Source organism: Petaurus breviceps, unplaced genomic scaffold, assembly GCF_028583685.1.
Source record: "Petaurus breviceps papuanus isolate PSGF00001 unplaced genomic scaffold, PetGlider_PUasm1.0 175, whole genome shotgun sequence".
Lineage (NCBI taxonomy): Eukaryota > Metazoa > Chordata > Mammalia > Diprotodontia > Petauridae > Petaurus > Petaurus breviceps.
Window position 1 is genome coordinate 11,320,192 of NW_027185764.1, and position 23,756 is coordinate 11,343,947.

The 23,756-nt window shown below is 37.1% G+C and overlaps 2 protein-coding genes across 2 annotated transcripts in view; both read right to left on the reverse strand.

Moving 5' to 3' along the window:
- Positions 1-9,118: 9,118 nt before the first annotated feature.
- LOC138158661 (pancreatic progenitor cell differentiation and proliferation factor-like) lies at positions 9,119-10,005 on the reverse strand. Its single transcript, XM_069084768.1, has one exon. It carries the CDS (start codon positions 9,799-9,801, stop codon positions 9,457-9,459), a length of 345 nt encoding a protein of 114 aa, XP_068940869.1. The 5' UTR covers positions 9,802-10,005; the 3' UTR covers positions 9,119-9,456.
- A 1,438-nt stretch (positions 10,006-11,443) lies between these two features.
- Positions 11,444-23,756, reverse strand: part of LOC138158660 (cytochrome P450 3A12-like) — a 60,574-nt gene continuing 48,261 nt past the window's right edge. Inside the window, exons 8-13 of the mRNA XM_069084767.1 lie at positions 21,560-21,687; positions 19,491-19,575; positions 18,547-18,707; positions 16,554-16,780; positions 14,269-14,431; positions 11,444-11,692 (exon numbers count right to left, since the gene is read on the reverse strand). Coding sequence (XP_068940868.1) covers positions 11,597-11,692; positions 14,269-14,431; positions 16,554-16,780; positions 18,547-18,707; positions 19,491-19,575; positions 21,560-21,687 — 860 coding nt within the window. The 3' untranslated portion in view covers positions 11,444-11,596. The remainder of the gene's footprint in view (positions 11,693-14,268; positions 14,432-16,553; positions 16,781-18,546; positions 18,708-19,490; positions 19,576-21,559; positions 21,688-23,756) is intronic.

The following is a 23,756-nucleotide window of genomic DNA, read 5'->3' on the forward strand; positions in this document are numbered from 1 at the left end:
GGGCAAATTACTTAACCTCTGTCAACTGTAAGTGGTATTAATAATAGGATTTACCTCCAATGGTTTTTGGGTGGCTTTAATGAGATCATATTTGTAAGAACATAGCACTATGCCTCGCATGTAGTTGTGTGTGGTTTGTCCTTCATTCTCAAAGAGGACCATGACATCAGGGAGATGATGACATGACTTGCAATTGATTTTGATTTGAGTGAGGGAGGGCTATGCGGTCACCAACCTGAGTTTCTCTTCCAGAGGCAGAACTGCAACTGCTCAGAAGTAAAAGAATTTGGGCTCAAATCACACATCTTACTACTTGGATGACTCTGAGGAAGTCACTTACTCTCCCTTTCCTCTCAATTAGTTATTATAAATAGGGTATCTCTTTCTTCTTGCAGAGTTTTGTTTGTGAAAATCATAATGCTGATGATTTGTGTGGATTTACTTCATATCCTGCTACTTTGCTACAATTATTGTTTCAACTACTTTTTTAGTTGATTCTTTAGGATGTTTACCATATATCATCATATCATCTAGAAAAAGGAATAGTTTTATTATCTCTTTCCCTATTCTGATTCCTTCTATTTCCTTTTCTTCTCTTACTACTATTGCTAGGTTTTCAATACAATCCTGAATGATATTGGTGACCACAGGCATCCTTGTTTCATATCTGATATTAATGGGAAGGCTTCTGGTTTATTCTTATTATAAATAATGCTTGCTGATAGTTTTTGATGATTTTTATCAATTTAAGGAAAATCCATTTATACCAATACTTTCAAGTGTTTTTAATAAAAATGAATGCTGAACTTTATCAAAAGCTTTTTCTGCATCTATTGCTATAATCATATGATTTTTTTTAACTTTTATTATTGATGTAATCAATAATGTTAATAGTTTTCCTTATGTTAAACCATCCTTGTATTCCTGGCATAAATTCAATGTTAATATAATGTTTAATCTTTGTAATATATTGTTGTAATCTTTTAGCTAGTATTTGATTTATGATTTTTTCACCCATGTTCATTAATGAAATTGGTCTATAATTTTCATATTCTGTTTTTACTCTTCTTGGTTTAGAAATCGGTATGACATTTGTTTCATAGAAGGAATTTGGTAGGATGCGTTCACTAGCTGTTATTCAAAATAATTTAATGTTGGAATTAATTGATCTTTAAATGTTTGATAAATTCACTATTAAATTCATTTTATCTGGTGCTTTTCCCTTAGGAAAAGCAGTTATGTATGGCCTGTTCATTTCAAAATAAAATCTACTTAGATATCCTATTTCCTCTCCTGCTAATTTGGGCAGTTTGTAGTGTTATATATTCTTCCATCTCACATTGTAAAATTTATTGGCATATACTTTGGTAAAATATCTCCTAATAATTGTTTTAATTTCATCTTCATTAGTGGTATATTAACCCTTTTCAGTTTTTATAGTGATTTGGTTTTCTTCTCTCTTTTTAAAATCAAATTAACCATTTAATATCTATTTTTTGTGTTTTTTTTTTCATAAAACCAACCCATAGTTTTATTCATTGATCTATTTTTTTTACTCTCAGTTTTATTCATCTCACCTCTAATTTTTAGGATTTCCAATTTAGTGTTTAACTGGGGATGTTAAATTTGTTTTTTTTTTCCCTAGTTTTTTTTTAATTGCATGTCCAATTCATTAGTCTACTCTTTCTCTATTTAATTAATACAAGCATTTAGAAATAATCACTGATTTTGCTGTACACCTTTTGGTTGTGATGTACTGTCCCATTATTGTCATTCTTTTTAATGAAATTATTGATTATTTATATAATTTGTTCTTTAACTCATTCAGTCTTTAAGATTAAGTTGTCTAATCTCCAATTCATTTTTAGTCCCTATTTCCTTGTTCCTTTATTAAATTTATTTATTTATTGAATTAGGATCTAAAAGGGATAATTTTAATATTTCTGCTTTTCTACTTCTAACTATAAAATTTTTATGAATTAATATGGTCAGTCGTTATAAAGGTATCATAAACTCCCGGGGCAAAAGTGTATTCATGTCTATCTCCAGTCAGTTCTTTACATGTATCTATCATATCAAGTTTAACTAAAATTCTATTCACATCCTTAAATTATTTCCAATTTATTTTTTGTTAGATTTATCTAATTCTGAGAGGGGAAGATTAAAGCCCCCAACTATTATAATATTACTATCCATCTCCACCTGTCATTCATTTAAATTATTTTTAAAATTTTAGATGCTATAGTATTTGGCACATATAGGTTCAGTATTGATATTGCTTCATTTTCAATGGCACTTTTATCAAAATGTGGTTTCCCTGTTTATCCCCTTTAATTAAACCTATTTTAACTATAACTTTGTCTGAGATCATAATTGCTGTCTCTGCCTTTCTTGCATCAGTTGTTACACAATAAATTCCACTCAACTATCTGTTTTAATTCAGTGTGTATCTCTCATTCTTAAATTCATTTCTTGTAGACAACATATTAGAGGATTCTGATTTTTAAGCCTTTCTCCTATCCATTTCCATTTTATGAGTGAGTTGTTAGCATTCATATTCAAAGTTTTAATAATTATTTGTGAATTTCCCTTCATCTTATTTTTACAAATTTTTTCCTATTCAGCCTCTCTTTTTACCCTATCATTTTTACCCTAGCTTCTCCCCTTATCCTTTTTCCTTATTTTACACAACCCCTTAAAAATTCTTCCCTTATATTCTTCCCCCACCCTCTTAATCTTAATCTACACATCCTTCTAAAAGTCTCTCCCCAACCTTATCCCCCAGTTTTCTTCCCTCTCTAGAACTTCAGAAGACCTCTAAACCTTTTCAGGTGTGCACTTTATTTTCTCTTCAACTCAGATAAGAGCAAGGTTCCCAATATTAACAGCCCTCCACCCCCTCCTGTTTCCTCTGTATTACATCTTCCTTTCATGTCCCATTTTTATTAGATAATTAATCCTTTTTGCCTTTTCCTACTCATTTTTTTATTTTGGAATCATTATCATACACAACTCAGCCCTAATCTTTCTTTCAAACTTAGTAATGATAACAATTTTAAGCATTCTTTTTAAATAAAATACTTTTAAAATAAATAAATATTTAAAAAGCTTTTTGAATAAATACTTTTTAAATAAATAAAATACTTAAGTATTTTCACATATCATAAGTGAACAGTTTGACCTTTAATAGTGCCTTATAATTTTAATTAGCAATTAATTAAATAATAATTAATAAAGAATAATAAAATTAATAATAAATAATAATTTAATTAAATAATGATTAATAGATTTAATTATCAATTTAATGTTTTCTTTATACTTCTTTTGGATGTTTTACATAAAATTCTCCATTGAGTTCGAGTCTATTTGTTACAAATACCGGAAAGTCTTTCAATTCTTCCAATGTCTGGTTTTTGTTTTTGTTTTTTCATTCAGTATTACACTCAACTTTGCTGTGTAAATTATTCTTGAATGCAATTACCAGCTCCTTTGTCTTGTGTAATATAATGTTCCAAGACCTATTATCTTTTAATGTAGAAGCTGCTAGGTCTTGTGAAATCCTGACTGTTTTCCTACAGTATTTAAATTATATTTTTTCTTGTTGCTTGCATATTTTCTCTTTAACATGAGAATTTTGAAATTTAGCTACTATATTCCTGTAAGATTTCTTCCTGGGACATCTTTCAAGTGGTGAACAAAAGATTTTTTTTCCTATTTCTACTCTGCTCTGTAGTTCTAGAACTTTAAGGCAATTTTCCTTAATACTTTTTTGTAATATTTTACCATGATTCTTTTTTTTATCATAACTTTCAGGTAGTTCAACATTTATATTGTCTCTCCTTGATCTGTTCTCCATAACAGTTTTTTTTTCCAGTGAGATGTTTTAGATTCTCTCCTATTTTTTCAAGTTTTATTATTTCTTGGTGTCTTGTCATTTGATTCCACTTGCCCAATTCTAATTTTTAAGGACTTATTTTCTTTCTTAAGATTTAATATCTCTGGAGACAGAGCCAAGATGATAGAGTAAAATCAGGGACTCACCTGAGCTCTCCCCCAAGTCCCTCAAAATATCATTAAATAATAACTCTTAAAAATTCTAGAGTAGCACAACACACAAAATGAAGGAATGAAACAATTTTCCAACCCAAGACATGTTAGAAGGTCAGCAGGAAAGATCTGTTGCACCATGGTGAGAGAGGAGCACAGTCCAACACAGGCTGTGCCAGCTCAGATTTCAGGCCACCAAACCAGGAACAGGCCTTGGGGGTGACTGAATCATTGCCAGCAGTGGTGGTTTACAGAACTCTCAGCTCACAGACTCCACAGACATCTTAAAAGGTCAGCAGTACAGCCAATCAGGAGCAGGCCTTAGAAGTCACAGAAAGAGCAGTGCCAGCAGTTGCTTCCAGAAATCTCAGCCCACATATGATAAGGGGATTGAGCGACTGTATTACAGGAATCTCCTTGCTAGCACTGAGGCAAGACTCTGTTGCTTTGCTCATACTCATATCTGGGTTTTGGTACTAGGTGGTAGTCTAAAGGTGAGGAGGAACACTAGCATAGCAGAGCTTGAGGTCACAGTGGAAGAGGGACCCTCTTCATAGTTCCAGGGAAGAAAAGAGTGTTTGCAGTTCCTTACAGCCCAGAGCACAAGTCAGGAGAGCAATAAATACCTCTACTTAGACTTAGATCTGGTAAGAACTTAAAACTTATAGGTCCCTGGAAGTATCTCTGAAAATAGCTGCACAAAACCCCTGAAACTGGGAACAACATTCCCTCCACAATGGAAGCAGAATCATATTTTAACAAAGACAATTAATAGTCTGGGACAATAAGCAAATAACAGGGGGAAAAATAAACCCTAACCATAGGAAGTTACTACAGTGAGAAGGAAGATCAAAACTAATGCTCAGAAGAAGACAAGAAAGTCAAATCTCCTACATTCAAAGCCTCCAAGAAAAATGTACATTGGTCTCAGGTCACAGAAGAACTCAAAAAGGATGTTTAAAATAAAGTAAGAGAGGTAGAGGAAAAATTGGGAAGAGAAATGAGAGTGATGCAAGGAAATCACAAAAAAGAGTCAACAGCTTGGTAAAGGAGACAAAAAATTACTGTTTTTTAACACTTCAAAAAACAGACTAGGTCAAATGGTAAAAGAGGTCCAAAAAGTCAATAAGGAGAAGGAAGCCTTAAAAAGTTAATTTGGTCAAATGAAAAAGAGGCACACAAATTCACTGAAGGCCAAAAAAAAAAAAACTCTCCTTAAAAAGTAGATTTGGCCAAATGGAAAGGGAGATACAAAAGCTCACTGAAGAAAATACTTCCTTAAAATTATAATGGAGCAAAAGGAAGCTAATGACTTTATGACAAATCAAGAAACAATAAAACAAAAAACAAAAGAATGAAAAAATAGTAGACAATGTGAAATGTCTCATTGGAAAAACAACAGACCTGGAAAATAGATCCAGGAGAGAGAATTTAAAAACTATTGGAGGGGCAGCGAGGTTGTGCAGTGAATAGAGCACTAACCTTAGAGTAATGAGGACATGAGTTCAAATCCAGCCTCAGACACTTGATACTTACTAACTGTGTGACTATGGGCAAGTCACTTAACTCCAATTGCCTTGCCTTCTCTCCTCCAAAAAAAATGGACTTCCTGAAAGCCATGATCAAAAAGAGAGCCTCAACATTATCCTTCAAGAAATTATTAAGGAAAACTTCCCTGATATTCTAAAACCAGAGGGTAAAATAGAAATTGAAAAAATCCACCAATCATCCCCTGAAAGAGATCTCAAAAGGAAAACTGCCAGGAAAGTCATAGTCAAATTCCAGAGTTCCCAGGTCAAGGAGGAAATAATTGCAAGCAGCCAGAAAGAAACAATCCAAGTATCATGCAGCCACAGTCAAGATAACACAAGATTTAGGAGCTTCTACATTAAAGGATCAGAGCATTTGGAATATGATATTCCAGAGGCAAAGGAGCTAGGATTACAAGCAAGAATCACTTTCCCAGCAAAACTGAGTATAATCCTTCAGGGGAAAAAAGTAGACATCCAATGAAATAGAGGATTTTCAAGCATCCTTGATGAAAAGACCAGAGCTGAATGGAAAATGTGACTTTAACATACAAGACTCAAATGAAACATAAAAATGTAAAAAAACAAAAAGGAAATCATGAGGGACTTGATAAGGTTAAACTGTTTCTATTCCTACATGGGAAGATGAAACCTGTAACTCATAAGAACTTTCTCATTAGGACCGATAGAGAGAGTCACAAGTGTGAGTTGATTATGAAGGGATGATATATTTAAAAAAAATAAAATTAAGCGATGAGAGAGGAATGTACTAGAAGAAAGGGAAATGGAGAGGTAGAATGAGGTAAGTTATCTCACATAAAAGTAGCAAGAAAAAGCTTTTACTGTTCAGAGAAAAGGAAAGAAGTTGGGGAGAACGAGTGAAACTTACTCTCATCAGAATTGGCTCAAAGAGGTATCCCCTGATGTTTTGTAGGTCAGGCCTGGCAGAGCTGAGCAGATGATCCTAGACTGTGGCTGTGGCTGTGGGAAAGAGAAAGAGGGCAGTAGTTGTATACCTGGTGGATGTGGTACCGGAAGAAGCAAGGACATTGTCCGTATAGTATGGATAGAGCCTGAACTGTGGCTTAAGGGAAGAGAAGAGGAATCCCTGAGGTTGAGGGGGAGTTGTGAACTCATGCAACCATTCTGTGGAGCAATTTGGAACTATGTCCAAAGGGCTATAAAACCCTTTGACCTAGAAATACCACTACTAGGACCAAAAGAGTTATTAGGGAAAAAAAAGGAAAAGAACTTACATGCACAAAAATATTTATAACCATTCTTTTTCCATGGCAAAGAATTGGAAACTGAGGACATATCCATTAAATAAAGAATAGTTAGACAAGTTGTGATATGTGATTGTGATGGAATAGTATTGTGTTATAAGAAATGATGAGTGGTATGCTATTGGAAAAGCCTGTAGAGACTTGCATGAGTTGATGCAAAGTGAAATGTACTATGTACAAAATAACAGCAATATTATAAGATAATCAGTTGTGAATGACTTAGCTATTCTCAGCAATACAATGATCCAAGACAACTTTGAATGATGTATGATGAAAAATGATCTTCATTCCCAGAGAAAGAATGGGTGGTGTCTGAATACAAACAGAAACATACTTTTTTTTTTTAAACTTTATTTTTCTTGAAGGGTTGTTTTTGTTTGTTTTTGGTCTATGTTTTCTTTAGCATGACTGTTATAGAAATATTTTTCAGGACTTCACATGTATAACCTAAAAAAGTATATTCTTAAACATGATTTGTATTTCAATCTGACATCATGAAACCAAATAATGGTTATTTAAAGTTTTTACCTAAAAAAATGTTGTATCTCTTTTTTCCAATTGGTTAACTTTATTTTCATAATTTTCCTGGATGGTCTTATTTTATTTGTGTGATCCTTTTTAAGTTCTTCCAATTGTTCTTTCTGGGTCTGTGATCATTTGGTGTTACTCTTTGGGGCAAGACTGACTTTTTTTAACCTCACTTGCTTCCTCTGAATATGAACCAAGTTCTTCTTTAACACCAAAGTAACTATCTATAGCCAGGTTCTTTTTCCTTTGCTTACTCATTTTGATTGTGATTTGATTTGATTTTTAGCAGCTGATTATTATTACTCTAATCAAGTTTTAATCCCTAGCTGTGGCCCTAGGTTTTTTTTTTATCATATTTACTGTTTTTGCTTTTGTTTTCTGAATTTGTCCCCGGGGCTCAACCTCAGAGATTCCTCGCTTCCTCGCTTAAGCCACAGTGAGAGCTCCATCCGTGCCATCCAAAAAATATTCTTGCTTCCTGCAGCACCACACCCACCAAGTATACACCTGCTTCCCCCAATCTCCTGCCTACAGCCACAGCCACAAGCTGGGCTCATCTCCTCAGCTCTGCCAGGCCCAACTTCCAAAAACAGCATGGGAATCCCTCAATCCTCCCCCAACCAGCCATCTGCTGTTCCCTATATGAAAGTTCATGAACTAAAAGTTCCTGAGACACATGTTCCTTAGGTGAAATTTCATGAGACCTAATCTTCTAGGGGCTAATGTTTGTTAATCATAGAAGTGATCAGGAGATGTCTATACTTCACTCTGGCCAGACCTCAGTCCCTGGAGTCTTCTCTGAACCCTCTTAAGATGTATAAGGAGGACTACTGCTTTATCCCTTTATTTTTGATGATCTATATTTATTTTGTGTCAATTTTCTGTGTGTAGAGGAAATTTGGAGAATCTGGACATTTCTGACCTATACAACCACCTTTCCAGAATGCCAGTCTTAATTTTCTTTATCATACACTTTTTTATCTGCTCCTGCTAATATACCTAGTCTCTTATGATTGGCAGGTACTTTTCTTAAAATTATTGTAACATATCTTAGAAAAGAATTTTATGGCCTACTTATCTCTTGTTCTTCTCACTCTGTAAAACAAGGCTAAAAAATATTCATTTGAGAAGGACGGAGTCAAGATGGTGGAGTAGAAGCACAACCTTCCCACGGCTCTGGCTTCCACCTTCCCTATGTAAAAAGGGGACTCTAAACAAACTTTGGAGATGCAGAACCCACAAAATGACACTGAGAAGCTAACCTCCCACTGAGGACAGCCCGGCAGTCTGGCAGGAATCCAGCACAGCACTCTGGGAGCCGAGCCCAGCCCCACAACAAGGCTTTAGCCCCAGGGCAGGCCTGACCAGCCCCTGATGGAGGGACTCCAGATCAGCAGCAGCTGTGGCTGTTTCCAGATTTATCAACACATAGATGTGAAGGACAAAGTGAGAGATATACTTCTATTACCATCTTATCTGTCACAACTGGTTAAGGCTGTATTCTACTGTACTAATGAAGGCACCAAGTCAGGAACACCTTGAATAAGGTGTGATGCTCCCACTGGCCCTATCTACTGACTCAGGAAGCAAGAAAATACAGGACTGGTGGCAAAAGAAGATGCCACATGTCTTCATTTTTATAAGGTTTCTCCAAACACATGAGGATTCTGAGGCTCCATCATATTTGTGTTATCACAGGAATAACTCATTTTATGAAAAAAAAATGAGTTCTTTTTTTCTTTTTTTTTTAAAGGCTGCTCAAAGTTTATTAGTTTCAGTTGAGTACAAAGTAAACAGGTTACTGAGGCTGCTGAAAAGCACATGGGTGATTCAGATAGTAAAAAAACAATAGCAGTGTGGTTTCTTTTACTTGTTTTTTGGTGTTTTGCTTGTTTTCCTTAAAAAAAAAACACACACACACACCCCACAACTACTTCTACACTTATGCAGCCTATCTATTCTAAAGGAATAGGTGGGAGAGGGAAGGGAGGGGAGGGGAGGGGGAAATGGGCTCTGATGCCCAGCACACTTCAGAAGCGGGGGAGCAGCAGGGAGGGTGCTGCTGCTCATGCAGAAGGCCCAGTGCTGGTCTTGCTGGGCTCGCTGACATGCCGCTTCCTCATGGCCTCCTGAGCCAGGTCACAGGTGATCGTGCCATGAGCAACCTGGAAAGTTCCTGAGTGCTCTGGGGATTCCAATACAGTTGTCATGAACGGATGACTCGACTTGCCGAAGAAGAAGCTTGCCCACCAGTGGCCTGGGTCTGATTTGGGAAGACCAGGATGGTGGGGGATCACTTCCCCACAGTACTCAGCACTTCCACAGGAGCTATTGCTGGAGGTGGAACCCAGACGCCTTCGGTAGTAGTCATGGGTTGCTACAAGTGAACCGCTGGACGGGATTGCTGCCATATTGCTTGTTCTTTTTATGATGATGTAAACCTTAGTGGCGGCTCCCTAGCAGCCCCTGTCAGGCAGTGGGCTGCGGCGGACGATCACCGGTGACCTGGCTTGGGGGAAGGGGGCGCTAGGCCACAGAGCCCATTTGTAAAGGAGATCACAGGAGGATACTCCATGGCAACGAAAATGCTAGAGTTCTTTGGGTTTCATGAGTTGTTCTTGTGTTAAAACAAATGCAATAAAATTGGTTCCTGAGAAGTTATATGCAAATCAAATTTTGGAAAATGGAATCCATATTTGAAAAGCACCATGGAAGTCTGTTATTTGAAGAAACAATAAAGATCATTTTGAAAGACAAAAAAAAATATTCATTTGAGCAATAGGAACATAGCCCAACCCTTTGATTTTGTAAATGAGGAAACTGAGGCCCAGGAAGTTGAAATGATTTGCACAGGATCATACAAGTGGTAAGAATCAGAGGTGGAATTTGAATTCTGGTCTTCTAACTCCAAAGTACTTTCCTTTGTAGAAATATCAAAAGATATCAATAGTACTAGTATATGGAAGCTTTGCCCTTTCTCCTCTCCCTTCATTTATCTGGGTAACCTATCAACTATCTGGCCAGGTGAGTAGAATCCCTATGGAGCTTCCATGGGGTCTTTCAGGAACCAAGATTCACAGTGGAGGGAGTCATATGGAAACACAAAAGATTCCTATGTGCTGTATTCTGCCAGGAGAATGCTTTTTTTTTATAATGTTACTGTGTCTGGTCTCTCTTAATCCTTTTGGAATCCTGTGTAGAGTCTGCCCTAGCCTTACTGTCTGATCTATACACATAGATGTCATTTCTATCACTCAGATAAGGTATAAAAATACAAATTAAGAGAGGGTGGCATTAATCATAATAATTAATTAAACATAACAATTAAATAAATAATATTAGCATTAAGTAATATTATTGCATACACAGGTTATTCAATGGTCTGAGCACTACAGAAGAAGCCTGACAAAGACCCTTAGTCTACCAGAAGGCATTTGCAGGCAAAGTAAGGTAAGATTGGATAGAAAAGTGTAACGACCTTAGAAGTTAGTATATTTTAGACTTGATCTTTGAGATGGGATGGACTAAGGCAGTTAGTTAGAATTCTCCCCTCGTATTATTTTACATGGTGTTGGAAAGGTAGCAATAAGACAGTAGAACTGAGTTAAAAGCACTAATGTTAACAAAGAGGAGATAAAATGATCCATATTTTTACAGATAGTAAGATGGCCTACTACCAGAAAATCATAGACAATCAGTTGGTCAGTGGAAAGTGTTGAAATCTTAAAATTCTGGATTGCCTCTTGTCTTTATATGGTTTGGGGAAAGGGAAGATGGAGAGAGAGGTGCCCAAAGACTGAAGAAAGAATCTGGGATAGGATGATAGGCCCTCTTCAGCCTGTCATGATTGTGTGCTTTCTGATGCGACTGTGAAAAAATGACAAATTACCTATACATCGCCACACTTGGACTCCACAAAAACCTGGTGAAGTGTGTTCTACAGGTGTTATTCCCATTTACAGTGAGAAAACTGAGTCTTTGAGAAACTCTGAGTTGTACATGCTCACACAGCTACTAAGTGTGAGGCAGGATTTGAACAGAGCATGCTATGCATTATATCACATAACAGAATATATTTTATATGCATTTTCATAGAAATTTTCCAATTCTTATTCTATTTCTCTTTGTTTGAAAGGGGTTGGGGGAATGACAAGAGGGTGAGGTAGAGTGAAGGGTCTTCTTTTTTTGCCATCAAGTCCTTGATTTCTATTTCTCAACATCAAGGTTTGTTCTAGGCACAAGCTTCAGAATGATTGGCTTCTTGGGCTTCAAAAAACCACTTGTGTCTAATTTCAAGGGAACCTGTAGAGGAAAACAAATGGAATATAGTGAATTACTTGATTTATTCAACAATCATTTATTAAATGCTTACCAACTATATGCAAGGCACTAGGAATGCTAAGATATGCTAAGACCTAGGGAATGCAAAGACCAAAACTTAGCGGTCCTTGCCTCAAGGAGTTTACATCCTATACATGTTCATATATAGACATATAGGTATCTATATCTATACACATAAACACATATACATACATATATGTAGGGAGAGAGCTGTGTGTGTATATATGTACATATATACATACATGTGTGTATTTATGAACACACAGAAAGAAAATATAAAGTGATTTCACTAGTGAGGAGGAAACAAATAACTTGAAGAGGTGGATTAGGAATGCCCTCAAGTAGGAATAACATTTATAATAGACCTGGAATCAATCTAGGTTTTTCCTAGAGACAGAGCTGAAGAGGTTGTGCATCCCAGAGATGAAAAATAGCACATGTGTGATAGACATGGATGAAGGTGTGTGGTGCCAGTTCTCACTGGCTTTGATGATTGTGGAATTTTCAGTGTGGAACGTATACCCCAGAAATCAGCAATCGCTATTAATCAGGACTTCATTTATTGTTTTGGTGATGGTCTAGATTTAAGAAGGTGTTAATAATGCAGCCTAAACTTAAATACATTCTACTTCCCATGACCACTCAGTTATTAAATATTTCCTACCATGTCCCTCTATTGCTATATAAATGTGACTTGGGTCAGCAGAGTGCAGTAGAAGATTTTGGGAATTAGGTCATCACCAGACTGGAGGCCTAGTGACTATAAGCTAATTACAAGAAACATAACAATTATCATGACAATTATATGTTGTTACATATTATATATTGCATATATAATAACGATAATTACAACTGAGATTTGCATAGCATTTCACGGTTTGCAAAATGCTTTCCCATCATCCTCTCATTCAGATCTCATGAAAACCTTGCCTACATTTCCTTCTATCTCTGAACCAATATGGTCATATTCCAATAGAAAGTGAAGACCACTAAACCAAACATAAGAATACCTGGTGGATGCATATAGACTTAGTTTCAAACTATAATGTGAACTTTGCTTTATTGTATTTTTATTCATTTGGCTAAATATTTCACAGGTACATTTTAATCTGGATTATATATACACATATATGTATACACATATACATAAAGGTGTATGAATATATACATGTACTTGGGAAATATTTAACAAATTATCTATATATGTATATATGCATATATACATGTACAAATACACAAATACACATATTTCATTTCGTTAAATATTTCCCAAGTACATTCTAATCTGGAATTCAAAAAGAGTGTTGCGGGTTGCATAGACCTTGTGTTTGATACCTATACTCTTAACCCCTCTATGACTTGAACACTGCTCTCCCAAGTCAATGGAACCCAGTTTGGTATCTCTGAAGAAAGAAAAAGAGAAAGATTTCTGTGAACCATCTATAACTATGGTTTTATAGGTTCTTTCCAGTTCTGAACTTCTGTTCAATTCATTCTGATTAAGATTTATTCAGTTGAGTGCCTACTATGCATATGGCACAGTGCTAGGCACTTATGGGAAACCCAAATATGATGATCCCTCCTTCTCCCCATGAAGAACTTATCATCTAGTGCAAGGATGAGACAAGTACAAAAACATTGCTCTAAGAGAGTATGGGATATTTGCCATGAAAGCAATACAAACAAAATTATTAGTGTGTATGTGTGTTTGTGTGACTGTGTTTGTGTCTGTGTCTGTGTGTCTGTATGCACATAGGCAGGGTAGAGGAAGGCTTCATAAAGGAGGTGACTGGTTAAGAAGCCTAAAATATTGATGCCATTTCAACAGATGGCCTCAGGGCAGGGGGCCAGGAGAAGGGAATTTCAGGTAAAAAGCATGGCATAAGCAAAGACATAGAGGTGGGAAAACACAGGAGGGGGCTGAGGAATGTCAATTAATTACATTTGACTTCAGAATAAGGGAGCAGTGAGAGATAAGTCTGGAAAGATAAAATGATGCCAGATTGGGGGCCCTGAAGGTCAGACCAAGGAATTTAGGCTCATTTTAGTAAGCAGTGGGGAGTCATCAAAGTTTTTTTAAAGAAGGGGATTTGCTATTGACCATTTAACAATAGCTTTAATAGCTTCTACAACTCAGAATAAAAAGTGCAATTGAATGATGAGTAATGAAAATGACCAAGAGAAAAGCACCCCACTTCATTCACTAGAAAGGTGGGGAGCCATAGCTTTGGAATGTTGCATACATGGTCAGATGTGATTGACATGTCTTTGCTGAATTGTTTGCCTTGACCTCCAATCTTTGCTACAAAGAAATGTTCATTGGATGGTAGGGTATATTTGGAGATGAATTCAATATAAAACAAAAGACATCAATAAATAAGGAAGATTGGAGTATATAAAATGGGGGACTCTAAATGTTCTAAAGAAGCATGCATCACTTGCTATACTGACTTAGCCTCTTGAATACTAAGTCCAGAGATACTGAGTTAAAACCTTTAAAAAAAATCTATCCGCAAAGAGATGAAGATTTCTCTCACCGGGGTCTCTTCGCAGGTCTCCAAGGTAAAATTCTGTAAGAGCATGATCAGGGCAGTCTTCATAGTCAGCATTGCAAACCTCATTCCGATGCAATTCCGAGGACCAGCTCCAAAGGGAAGGAACACATATGGGTCAATGGATTTTCTTCTTTCTCGATCAAACCTGGTTTCAAAGAATAAATTGAAGACAAAGGCTAAGAGAAGGTAAAAACCTACTTGGTCTTTGAATTGGATCCAAACTCCATAGACATTTCTTTTATTGTTCTCTTTTACTCTTTTCCATTCCCCTCCGCATTAGAGGATTCAGCAGCCATACCAAGACCCATGTTCTCTGAGATGGAAGTTTACTGAGAACCCAACCTGGGAATGATGTTCACCCAAGGCAGCATGTGTGAGACTAGCATCTGGGGGGTTTCATTTGTAGGAAGACTGGCCCCAGAGCTTGGGAAGCTTCAGGGCCCAAGAGTGGGGATCATAGGGTTGTCAGAGCTGCAAGGGACCTTACAGCTCATCTTAGTCCAACCACTTCATTTTACAAAAGATGAAACTGACACCCCCCCCAAGTTAAATGACTTGTCCAAGGTCATATGCCTAGTAAGTGACAGAGTCTGTACTCAAATTTAGAACTTCCAACTCCAAACCCGTGATTCTTTTTATTTTACTATGGACTGTATTCATAAGAGGTCCTTAGGGTTACATAAGCATGAAATTCCCTAGATTAACATTGGTGAGCAGAGCGGGAAACACCCAGTTCTTCCTCCTGGACAGTCAGTCTCTGCATTTGCAAACAGGAATATCCATGGTGAAAAAATAAATAAAACAGGCAAAATTTGGGCTAAAATGAACATCAGAGTAATCCTGAAGGAGAGAAGGCATTGGTACCCCATGGAGCTTGAGTGGAAGGGGCAGGAATCCAAAATGTATAAAAGAGATAGAGTCATTGTTGCTAGGCAACCAGAAAGCAGACTCTAGTCCCCACCCTTTTAAATATGACCATATTTATAAAAGCATCTCAGGTCTTTCTTAGCACCAGCTGGTGGCAGTACCTCCTTCTCTAAATCCTGTTGTCTCCCTACATTCCAGCTGCCTGGTCTCCTTTTTCAGCAGCATTAAGCTCAGGACAATTCCCCTACTTACACATCCTAGAGAAGGCTCTCAATGCCATTAGCACTAGTCAGAATCACAACCTGGGTTAGTTCTAGGTATACACTTGACTGTTAAGCAGAGACAGCTGGGTCATGATTCAACTGTCTCAGGAGAGGCCAGAATTCCTTTCAGAATTTGCTGTGAATGCAGGCTGTGCTGTTTGTTTATCCCCTATGAATGTTTTGGGTGAAAACCTCTATTTCTGGGAAACAGGCAGATTTGTAAAGCAAGTTTAAAAATAGCTCCAGGTTTGGAATCAGCCCACCTAGGGTTCAATTCCCACTCCTTCCTTTTGCTAATTAATAAGAATAATAACAAAAATATAATTATTATTATCAACATGGCATAATGAATAGAGAGCTGGCCTCAGACCCAGGAAGACCCAGGTGCAAGTTGCCCTTCTCACACACTTATTACATGATTGAGCAAGTATTTTAACATGTCAGAGCTCTAGGCACTCTAAGACATTAAATTTCAGAGAAGAATCCTATCTGCTTGAGTAGAGGCAGTTCCTTATACCAATGAAATTGTAGGTCCACTCTCCATCCTTACTATCACCATGATAGCTGTTAACATACGGATTTGTACAGAATAGATTCTGACCTTTGCCCAACCTTGAGGGCTTGTCCCTGACTAAAGTTACACTTAATACCACTGCTATAACCCACACCTGGGGCTACTAAATCTTGCTCAGTCCCCTGCTGCCAGGGTCTCTAATGCCATCACTGCCTCCTGCCTCATTTGTCAGGTTTTGATCCCACGGTGATGTCAGAATAAGACTTGCTCATAACCACAGCTGGGAAATTACATTTTATTTTCAACACATCTTTACCCTTCTTCTTGCTGATTTGCCTGGCCCTGAGCCAGTTTCCCCATGGCTCTGGTTTTAATATCTGGCTATAAACCCCTCTGTGTTACAGCTGCACAAAGCCAGTTCATTGTTGTTTGCTTCAATACAGTTAATTAAATTCCATGCACAGTATATGGCCCCACATCATAAAGGCTCCCTGGCTGGAGATGCTGGGGATAGCCATCTATGATCCATGTTCCATGTTCCATAGAAGCATCCTGATCACTTTTTCCGTTCTCAACAAATGGTCCTCTAAAGTTAACCAGTCCATCACCTCCCCTTCACATACCTTTCAGGACAGAACTTTTCAGGTTCTGGCCAGTACTCTGGGTCATGATGTAGAATACGGACAGGGACCATCACCACTGTCCCTTTGGGAATGGTTATCCCATTGATCTCAGCAGTTTTCCCACAGATTCTCTCCAGGCGTCCTCCCAAGGGGAAGAGCCTGAGTGTCTCATTCACCACCATGTCCAGATACTCCATCTGGAAGATGGTGTCATAGGTGGGGGTTGCCTAAGGAGAGAAGTCAATATTTGCAGAAATGAAATCCACCAGCAAATGTCTATCAGATGCTTACTACATGCAAAGCATTGCTCTAGGAACAATAATGGGAACCCAACAGAATAATCCAGTGTGGTTATTTTAATAAAGAATTTGATAAAATTATTTAATAAAATTTAATAAATTTATTATTATAAAATTATTTAATAAAATTTAATAAAATCATTTGACAGCTAGGTGGTATAGTCAAAAGAGTCTTAGATCTGGAGTCAGGAAGATTTGACTTCAAATCCAGCCTTAGCCACCTACTAGCAAAGCACCAAAACTCTACATACCTTAGTTAAAATGTCATCAGTTCAGATACAACTAATTTGGAGGTTTTGATACTTTGGACATAGATTAGGGACAGAGCTTACCTATGCAATTTCTATGAAGGAACAGGTTGCTAAGTAAATGAATGGTGTAAAGAATTTATAAGAAAGATGTTTGAAATGGTTGGAGAGAACAATGTCCAAGTGATTTAGAAGCACTTCTTTACTTACAATTTCTGTCCTAATCATGAATCATTATCTGGTTATTAAATATCCCTTCCTAAGATCTTCACTAGACAACACTTCTAGCTTATTAGCAGTTAATATATCCATTGCAAAGAAATAAAACTGATACTTCTTGGAAAACAGGCACTTGGATTTATTTTGCATCCCTTGGTCTAAATCCCTTGGTAAGACTAGAGTGCATTGGGTTAAATAGACAACATTGGTACTACACACTCGCTATGACAGTATTGCTTTGGGTGGTTCTCATTTGTAACATAGGAGAACTTTTAGTTGACTCCTTTATCTTTCTTGCTGTAATTTCCAGAAAATGTGTTTTTTGGGTTTTTTGTTTGTTAGTTATTTTATTTTGTTTTCCCCAGAAATGAGTTTCCTTTATTTCTAGCACATGCTAGATCACTCTCCACCCTCTGTGGGTTCATTCTTCTGTTGTCTGTGGAATGTCACTTAATCCTTGATTAACAATAGTGTTGAACTGTGTAATTCCTTGTTTCTCTCACTAGGCCTGGTTCATAGTGACCTTCAATAAACACTCTTTTGTTACTAAATATTTATTGGATGGAGTTAATTGATTTCTTTTGTCTGCGGATAGGATAAACATATCATATCCATTTCTAGCCTTGGGAAGCCCTATGTTATTCAAGCTTGGGAAGCATCAGGTAAAGTGGGCTGTAGAGTAGATTTTGAAGCAACAAAATCCTACGATCAAGTCTCCACCCTGACACCCACTAACTGTGGAACCCTGGGTAATTTATTTAACCTCTCAGAGCTTTAGACAGCTTTCTATGATCATGATTTGTAATGATGGCAGTGACCTACATGGGAAGAGGAAGTTCCTCCCCAGGATCTCTATTCACTTAGTAGTGCACCATTGAAACAGTTGGTTCAATCCTTATCCTTCCCCTGCTTAGAGTGAGTTCAATTTTAAGACTTAATAAGAGTTATTAAACTTGAGAGAATCTATCATTACTACTTGCTTTGAAGGCAACAGGTGAGGGAGAAGAGGTGTCTGTGTATTCCTATGCTATTGATCTTTTCTTCCCTTTATATTTAATAGGAGAGAGAGAGACAGAGACAGACTGAGAGAGGTAGAGTGACAGAGTTTGGGTTTTATTTTCCCCATTCTGGGTAAATAAACATTAAACCCTTATTTTATACTACATATTTATTGAATTGAATTAATTGATTAAATGGAGTAAATAAACATTACTTGCCCCTTTTTACCTTGTTGGGTAGAGTACTGTCTATCTCCTCATGGAGTTTCTTCTGGATTTCAGGATGAGTGGCCAAATTATAAGAGATGAAGGTGAGGGTTGTGCTTGTAGTTTCATAGCCAGCAAAAAGAAAGGTAACTGCCTGAGCTACAATCTCCATTTCAGTCAGAGCTTTAGGGAGAGAACCAAGTTATAAATGTGAGAGAAAAGCAGTTAATGTTCAGGACCTGGATAGTACCCAAATTCTTAGCCAAATGGAAATATTTCACTCTGGGTCTTGGATGGGTGCAACTTTGACCATTGACTGACTGATCAAAGCAAAATGTCATGTTAAATTTATTATTTCTCCCTAGTCCTTGTAAAATGTCCATCTGATACCTGAATTGGAAGCTGAATCTTATTGGTTGCCAATGGAGGCTTTATGAAGTCATTCAGCTGAGTGCAACAGTATAATGATGATCTGGTGAGGATTTTTGCAATGGGAGTAAAACAAAAAAATCACAGAATTCTGAAGCTTCATGGGGTCAACATCCTCAATTATAGAGAAATAGATTGAGGGTCAGAATAGTTTAATGAGTTTGCCCAAAGTTACACTGATAAATACAAAACTAAGATTAAGATGCCCAAATTCTAAAGTCAATATTCTTTTTTTTTTGGAGGGCAGTTGGGGTTAAGTGACTTGCTCAAAGTCACATAGCTAGTAAGTGTGTCAAGTGTCTGAGGCCAGATTTGAACTCAGGTCCTCCTGACTCCAGGGCTGGTGCTCTATTCACTACTCCACCTAGCCACCCTGTCAATATTCTTTTTAAGAAAATTATTTTGGTCTTTAATTTTGCTTTTAAATTTCAAATTTCAAACTTCCTTTGAAATCATGAATTGACTATGATGGGCTATTATTAGAAACATTGAATTTATACTCCTGTTCATATTCAGAAACTCTTATCCTGACATTACCCTTTGGAGAGTTATTCATCTCCTTAGATCCAGGGTCATTTGTGGCCTGGGAATCAATCATTAATTGCAGGAAATCTATCCGATCCTGGGAACAGAGAAAGGTTCAGAAAAGTGAAAATCAGGTTGCAATGGTTAAAGTCATATAAGCTGCATCATTCTTTCTATGAATCATAAATCTTTTACGCTGAAAAGACTAATAGAAGAAAAGACCCATGTTTCTTAGGCATTTCCAATATGTGACATATCTGAGGATTCACTCAATCTTGACAAGGAGAAGATATTGTCCTTGCCCAGCCCTCAGCCCCAACATCACATTTATATTGTCCCCGGTGCAGGTCCTCTCTCCATCCATACCATAATAGCACTTAGCTGCACAGAGCTGGCTCATGGCAAAACCATGGGGTGAGTAAGGCTTGTTTCTTAGCTCCCATCCCTCCAGCTCCTCTACAGGACCTCCACATGCCTTACATTCTCTCCTTATACATCTTTATGAAAATATACTCTCAACCGATTTCATGCAAGAAAAGATCAAACAAACTAATTCACGTGGAAGTGTTAACAACTGATCACTCTTTCAAGGAATGGGTAGCCAAGTTCCAAGAGATGAAGAGGAGGATAGTGATTTTAATTTTGTAGCCAGGAAAAGGAAAATGATACCCTTGGTAGAAATCTCAATTTCAACCAGGGTTTTCAAGAGAAAGCAATTTAAAAAGTGAGAGAAATGCAGTCAACAGGAGGACCTTAGATAGCCCCCTTGTTCACAGTCAGAAGGAAAGTGGGGAGAAAGGGTAAGAGAACGAGGATTTATTAAAGTGCTTACCATGGGCTCAGGCAGTGTTGAGATTTATAAATATTATCTTAAATATTTCACTCAGGGTTTTTTGATGTGTTACAGTTTGACTGATATGAATTGATGCAGAGTGAAGTAAGGAAAACCAGAAGAATTTCTATGATGTATAAGTACTTCTACTAAAATATCAAACATTGAAAACAAAAGCTTTTAAAGGTTTAAGATCCCTGATCAATAAAATGATCAAACACGATTCCATATATATAAAGAGGCTTTGGACATAACCAGTATGGGGATTTGTTTTCTTGGCTATGAATATTTGTTATGAGGGTTTTCTTTTTCTAGTTGGGAGAAAGAGTTCAAAAATTAAATCTTTATCAATTAAAAAATAATTTTTAAAATTAATAGCACAGGGGCGGCCAGGTAGCACAGCAAGTAAGAGCACCGGCTCCAGTGTCAGAATGACCTGGAGATCGAATCCCGGGCTCAGACACTTAGCACCCACCCAGAAACACCTGGCTGTGTAACCTTGAGCAAGTTACTTAACCCCAATTACTTTAAAAATAAATAAATAAAATTAATAGCACAAAGCTATAAGTTAAAGAATGAATCTCTAAAGGATTTTGTATAGCAGTAACAGGATGGGAGTGAAGTATTCTTTTTAGTTCTCACAGATCATGCCACAGCACGGCAGAACATTCCTAAGAGAATCTTTTCCATCTTCACTTTATACAAAACCTTGAGATGTGCAGGGAGCCCCAGATATTGAATCAAGACTCTGATTATGAAAAAGACATGGCTAGGATTGGTAGCAGACCTGGATGGAACTCCAAGGGACTTTCAGGGCTAATAATTTAAAGACCTTTCTGCCTCCCCTACATCCTCTGCTTTATGCTACTGTTTAGTAAAGTAGGATGGCATTAGGTTTGATTGACAACAATTTTTTTTTGCATCGTAAGACCACCCAAATTGAATATGCCTCCTCAGTTCATTTCAGTAACCTGAGCAGGCATGTTGACATTGCCCTGAATACCAGATATGAAATTAATTTATTTGAATGTCTCTATCACCCTGGGCCAATCATTTTAAATTCTTGGTGCCTCAGTTTCCTCATCTCTAAAATAAGGTAATTGGATTAGATATACTCTTAGTTTCCTTCTGGATCAAAACTTAGGATGCTAGGGAAAAAAACAAACAAAAATGCATCTTTTGACAAGGATGTATACTCAGGTCCAAATTTCAGCAAAGCTGACTTCATATAGTCTAGGATTATACCTACACTTTTCTTGTTCTTTTGCCGATCTGCCATGATAAGTCGCACTACATTCACAGCAAAGTTCAGAGCTTCTTTCGATAGAAGAGTCACATTCATTTTTTCCAATATGGGCACAAGAGAAGGAAATACCACTAAAGAAAATGACAAAAAAAAAACCAATCAGTATACTATAAAAAAGGGAGAAGGAGGCTTTGCAGAGATCCTTTCTAGTGATAATGATGAGACATGGGGTTGAGTAGGAAAAGTGGGAGAAAACACTAGGGAGATCATTATGGTGATATCAATCCCAGTACAAATCCAAGTCATTTAATACTTTAGGATCAAGGTATAAAAGAACACTGAGTCTGGACCTGGGTTCTAATCCCACTTCTGTTATTTTCTACCTGTGTTACCTTGGACAAGTCACTTCCTCTCTTTGGGTTTCAGGTTCTTTGTATATAAAATAAGGGGGTTGAACTAGAAGGTCTTTAAGGTCCCTTCCAGCTGTAAATTCATGATCCTGTAATCTTTTGACTTAGGTCAATGATCTATCTGTATTACTACTAAGAATAACTTCTAATTCCACGAATTTCTTTGAGTTGTACTGATATTTAATGAGATACAATTCAAGGAAAAAAGCATTTATTATACAAGATTTTGTGTCAAGCATCTAGAGTAAGGGTAATTTTTTGTCATGGACCCATTGGACAGTCTGGTGAAGCTTATAGGCCTTTCTCAGAATAATATTTTTAAATGTACAAAATATAAAGGTAATCAGTTACACTAAAATGTAGTTATCAAAAAGTTTTATTTTTTTTCAATGAAGTTCATGAAGCAGCTAGTGACTCAGTGGATGGAACAATGGGCCAGAAAATCAGAAAAGACCTGAGTTCAAATCCATCCTTAGATACTTTCTAGCTATGTGACCCTGGGTAAGTCACTTAACCCCACTTAACATTACAAAATTACAAAATACTCCAATATCTTTGCCAAGAAAACCACATGGAAAGCTGTTCTATGAGGTCACATTGGACATGACTGATCAACTGAACAACAATAAAGTTCATGGACCCTAGATTAAGAATTGCTAGGTTATAGGAGTACAAAGAAAAAAAAAGACACAGCAACTGGACTATTGCAATAAACTCTTAATAAGTATCTCCACCTTCATTCTACCTCCCCATCTTCTAATTTATCTTTCCCATTGCTGCTAAAAAATTTTTCCTTGTATTTCTGGTCACTCCTCAGCTCAAGCCTCTATAGTGGCTCCCTAATGTTTACAGAATAGTATTCCAATACCTCTACATGTAATGCCCTCCATAATCTGGCACCACATTACCTATACAGCTGTGTTTTTTGTGCAACTCCCCTCTACAACTCAACTTACCAGCAAAACTAGACTGCTCTCCATCCCCTGAACACAACATGTACTATTCTTTCATGATTTGCCATGTTTTCCTGATTCTGCTTATAACATCCTGCCTTTTTCCTTCCGTAGTTAAATTCCCGTCCATCCATTAAAGTCCAACTCAAATGTTATTTCCTTCATGAAGTCTTTCCATTTTCTCCCAAGCCATAAGAATTGTTCCCTTCAGACCAAAAGTACTACTTTGTTTTGTATCTTTTTAAGGTTCATGCATATCTTGTGTCCCCATTAGATGGTAAGTTACATGAAGGCAAGAACAGTAACTCATAGACACTTCAAATGTCTTTGAGAGTCTGGGAGAAGGCCTTGTACTATAGGTGCTTAATATGGGAACTGAAATTCACTGAAGAATCTTAAGGAAAGTAGGGGAAATATCAGATTTACAGAAATCACTATAGCTCTAAGCAAAGTATAGCAGTGTCTGTGAGAAATGCAGAGCTTGCAAGAATTCAAAGGGAGATCCTGATTGAAAAGAATCCCAGTGAAACCTCTTTGCACTGTGCTGATAAGCAAGTAAATGATGAGAAAATTGATGTATGCTTGGAGTTTAGCAAAGAAAAATGATGGAAGCATGCCTGCGGGTCTCAAGTTTTTAGTGTAAGAGAGACTTAACCACACCTATAGAGAGAAGGGAAAAAGATCTTGGAAAGCCTAGATCCAGGAGTAAAATATCCTATAAACTTGGAAAATGAGTCTATCAAGGCCAAAATTTCAGTGAATCATCATGGTGAGCACTGAATTTAGAATCAGAAAATCCTAGTTCTTCTTCCTCTGTGTTCTTAGATAAGTCATTTC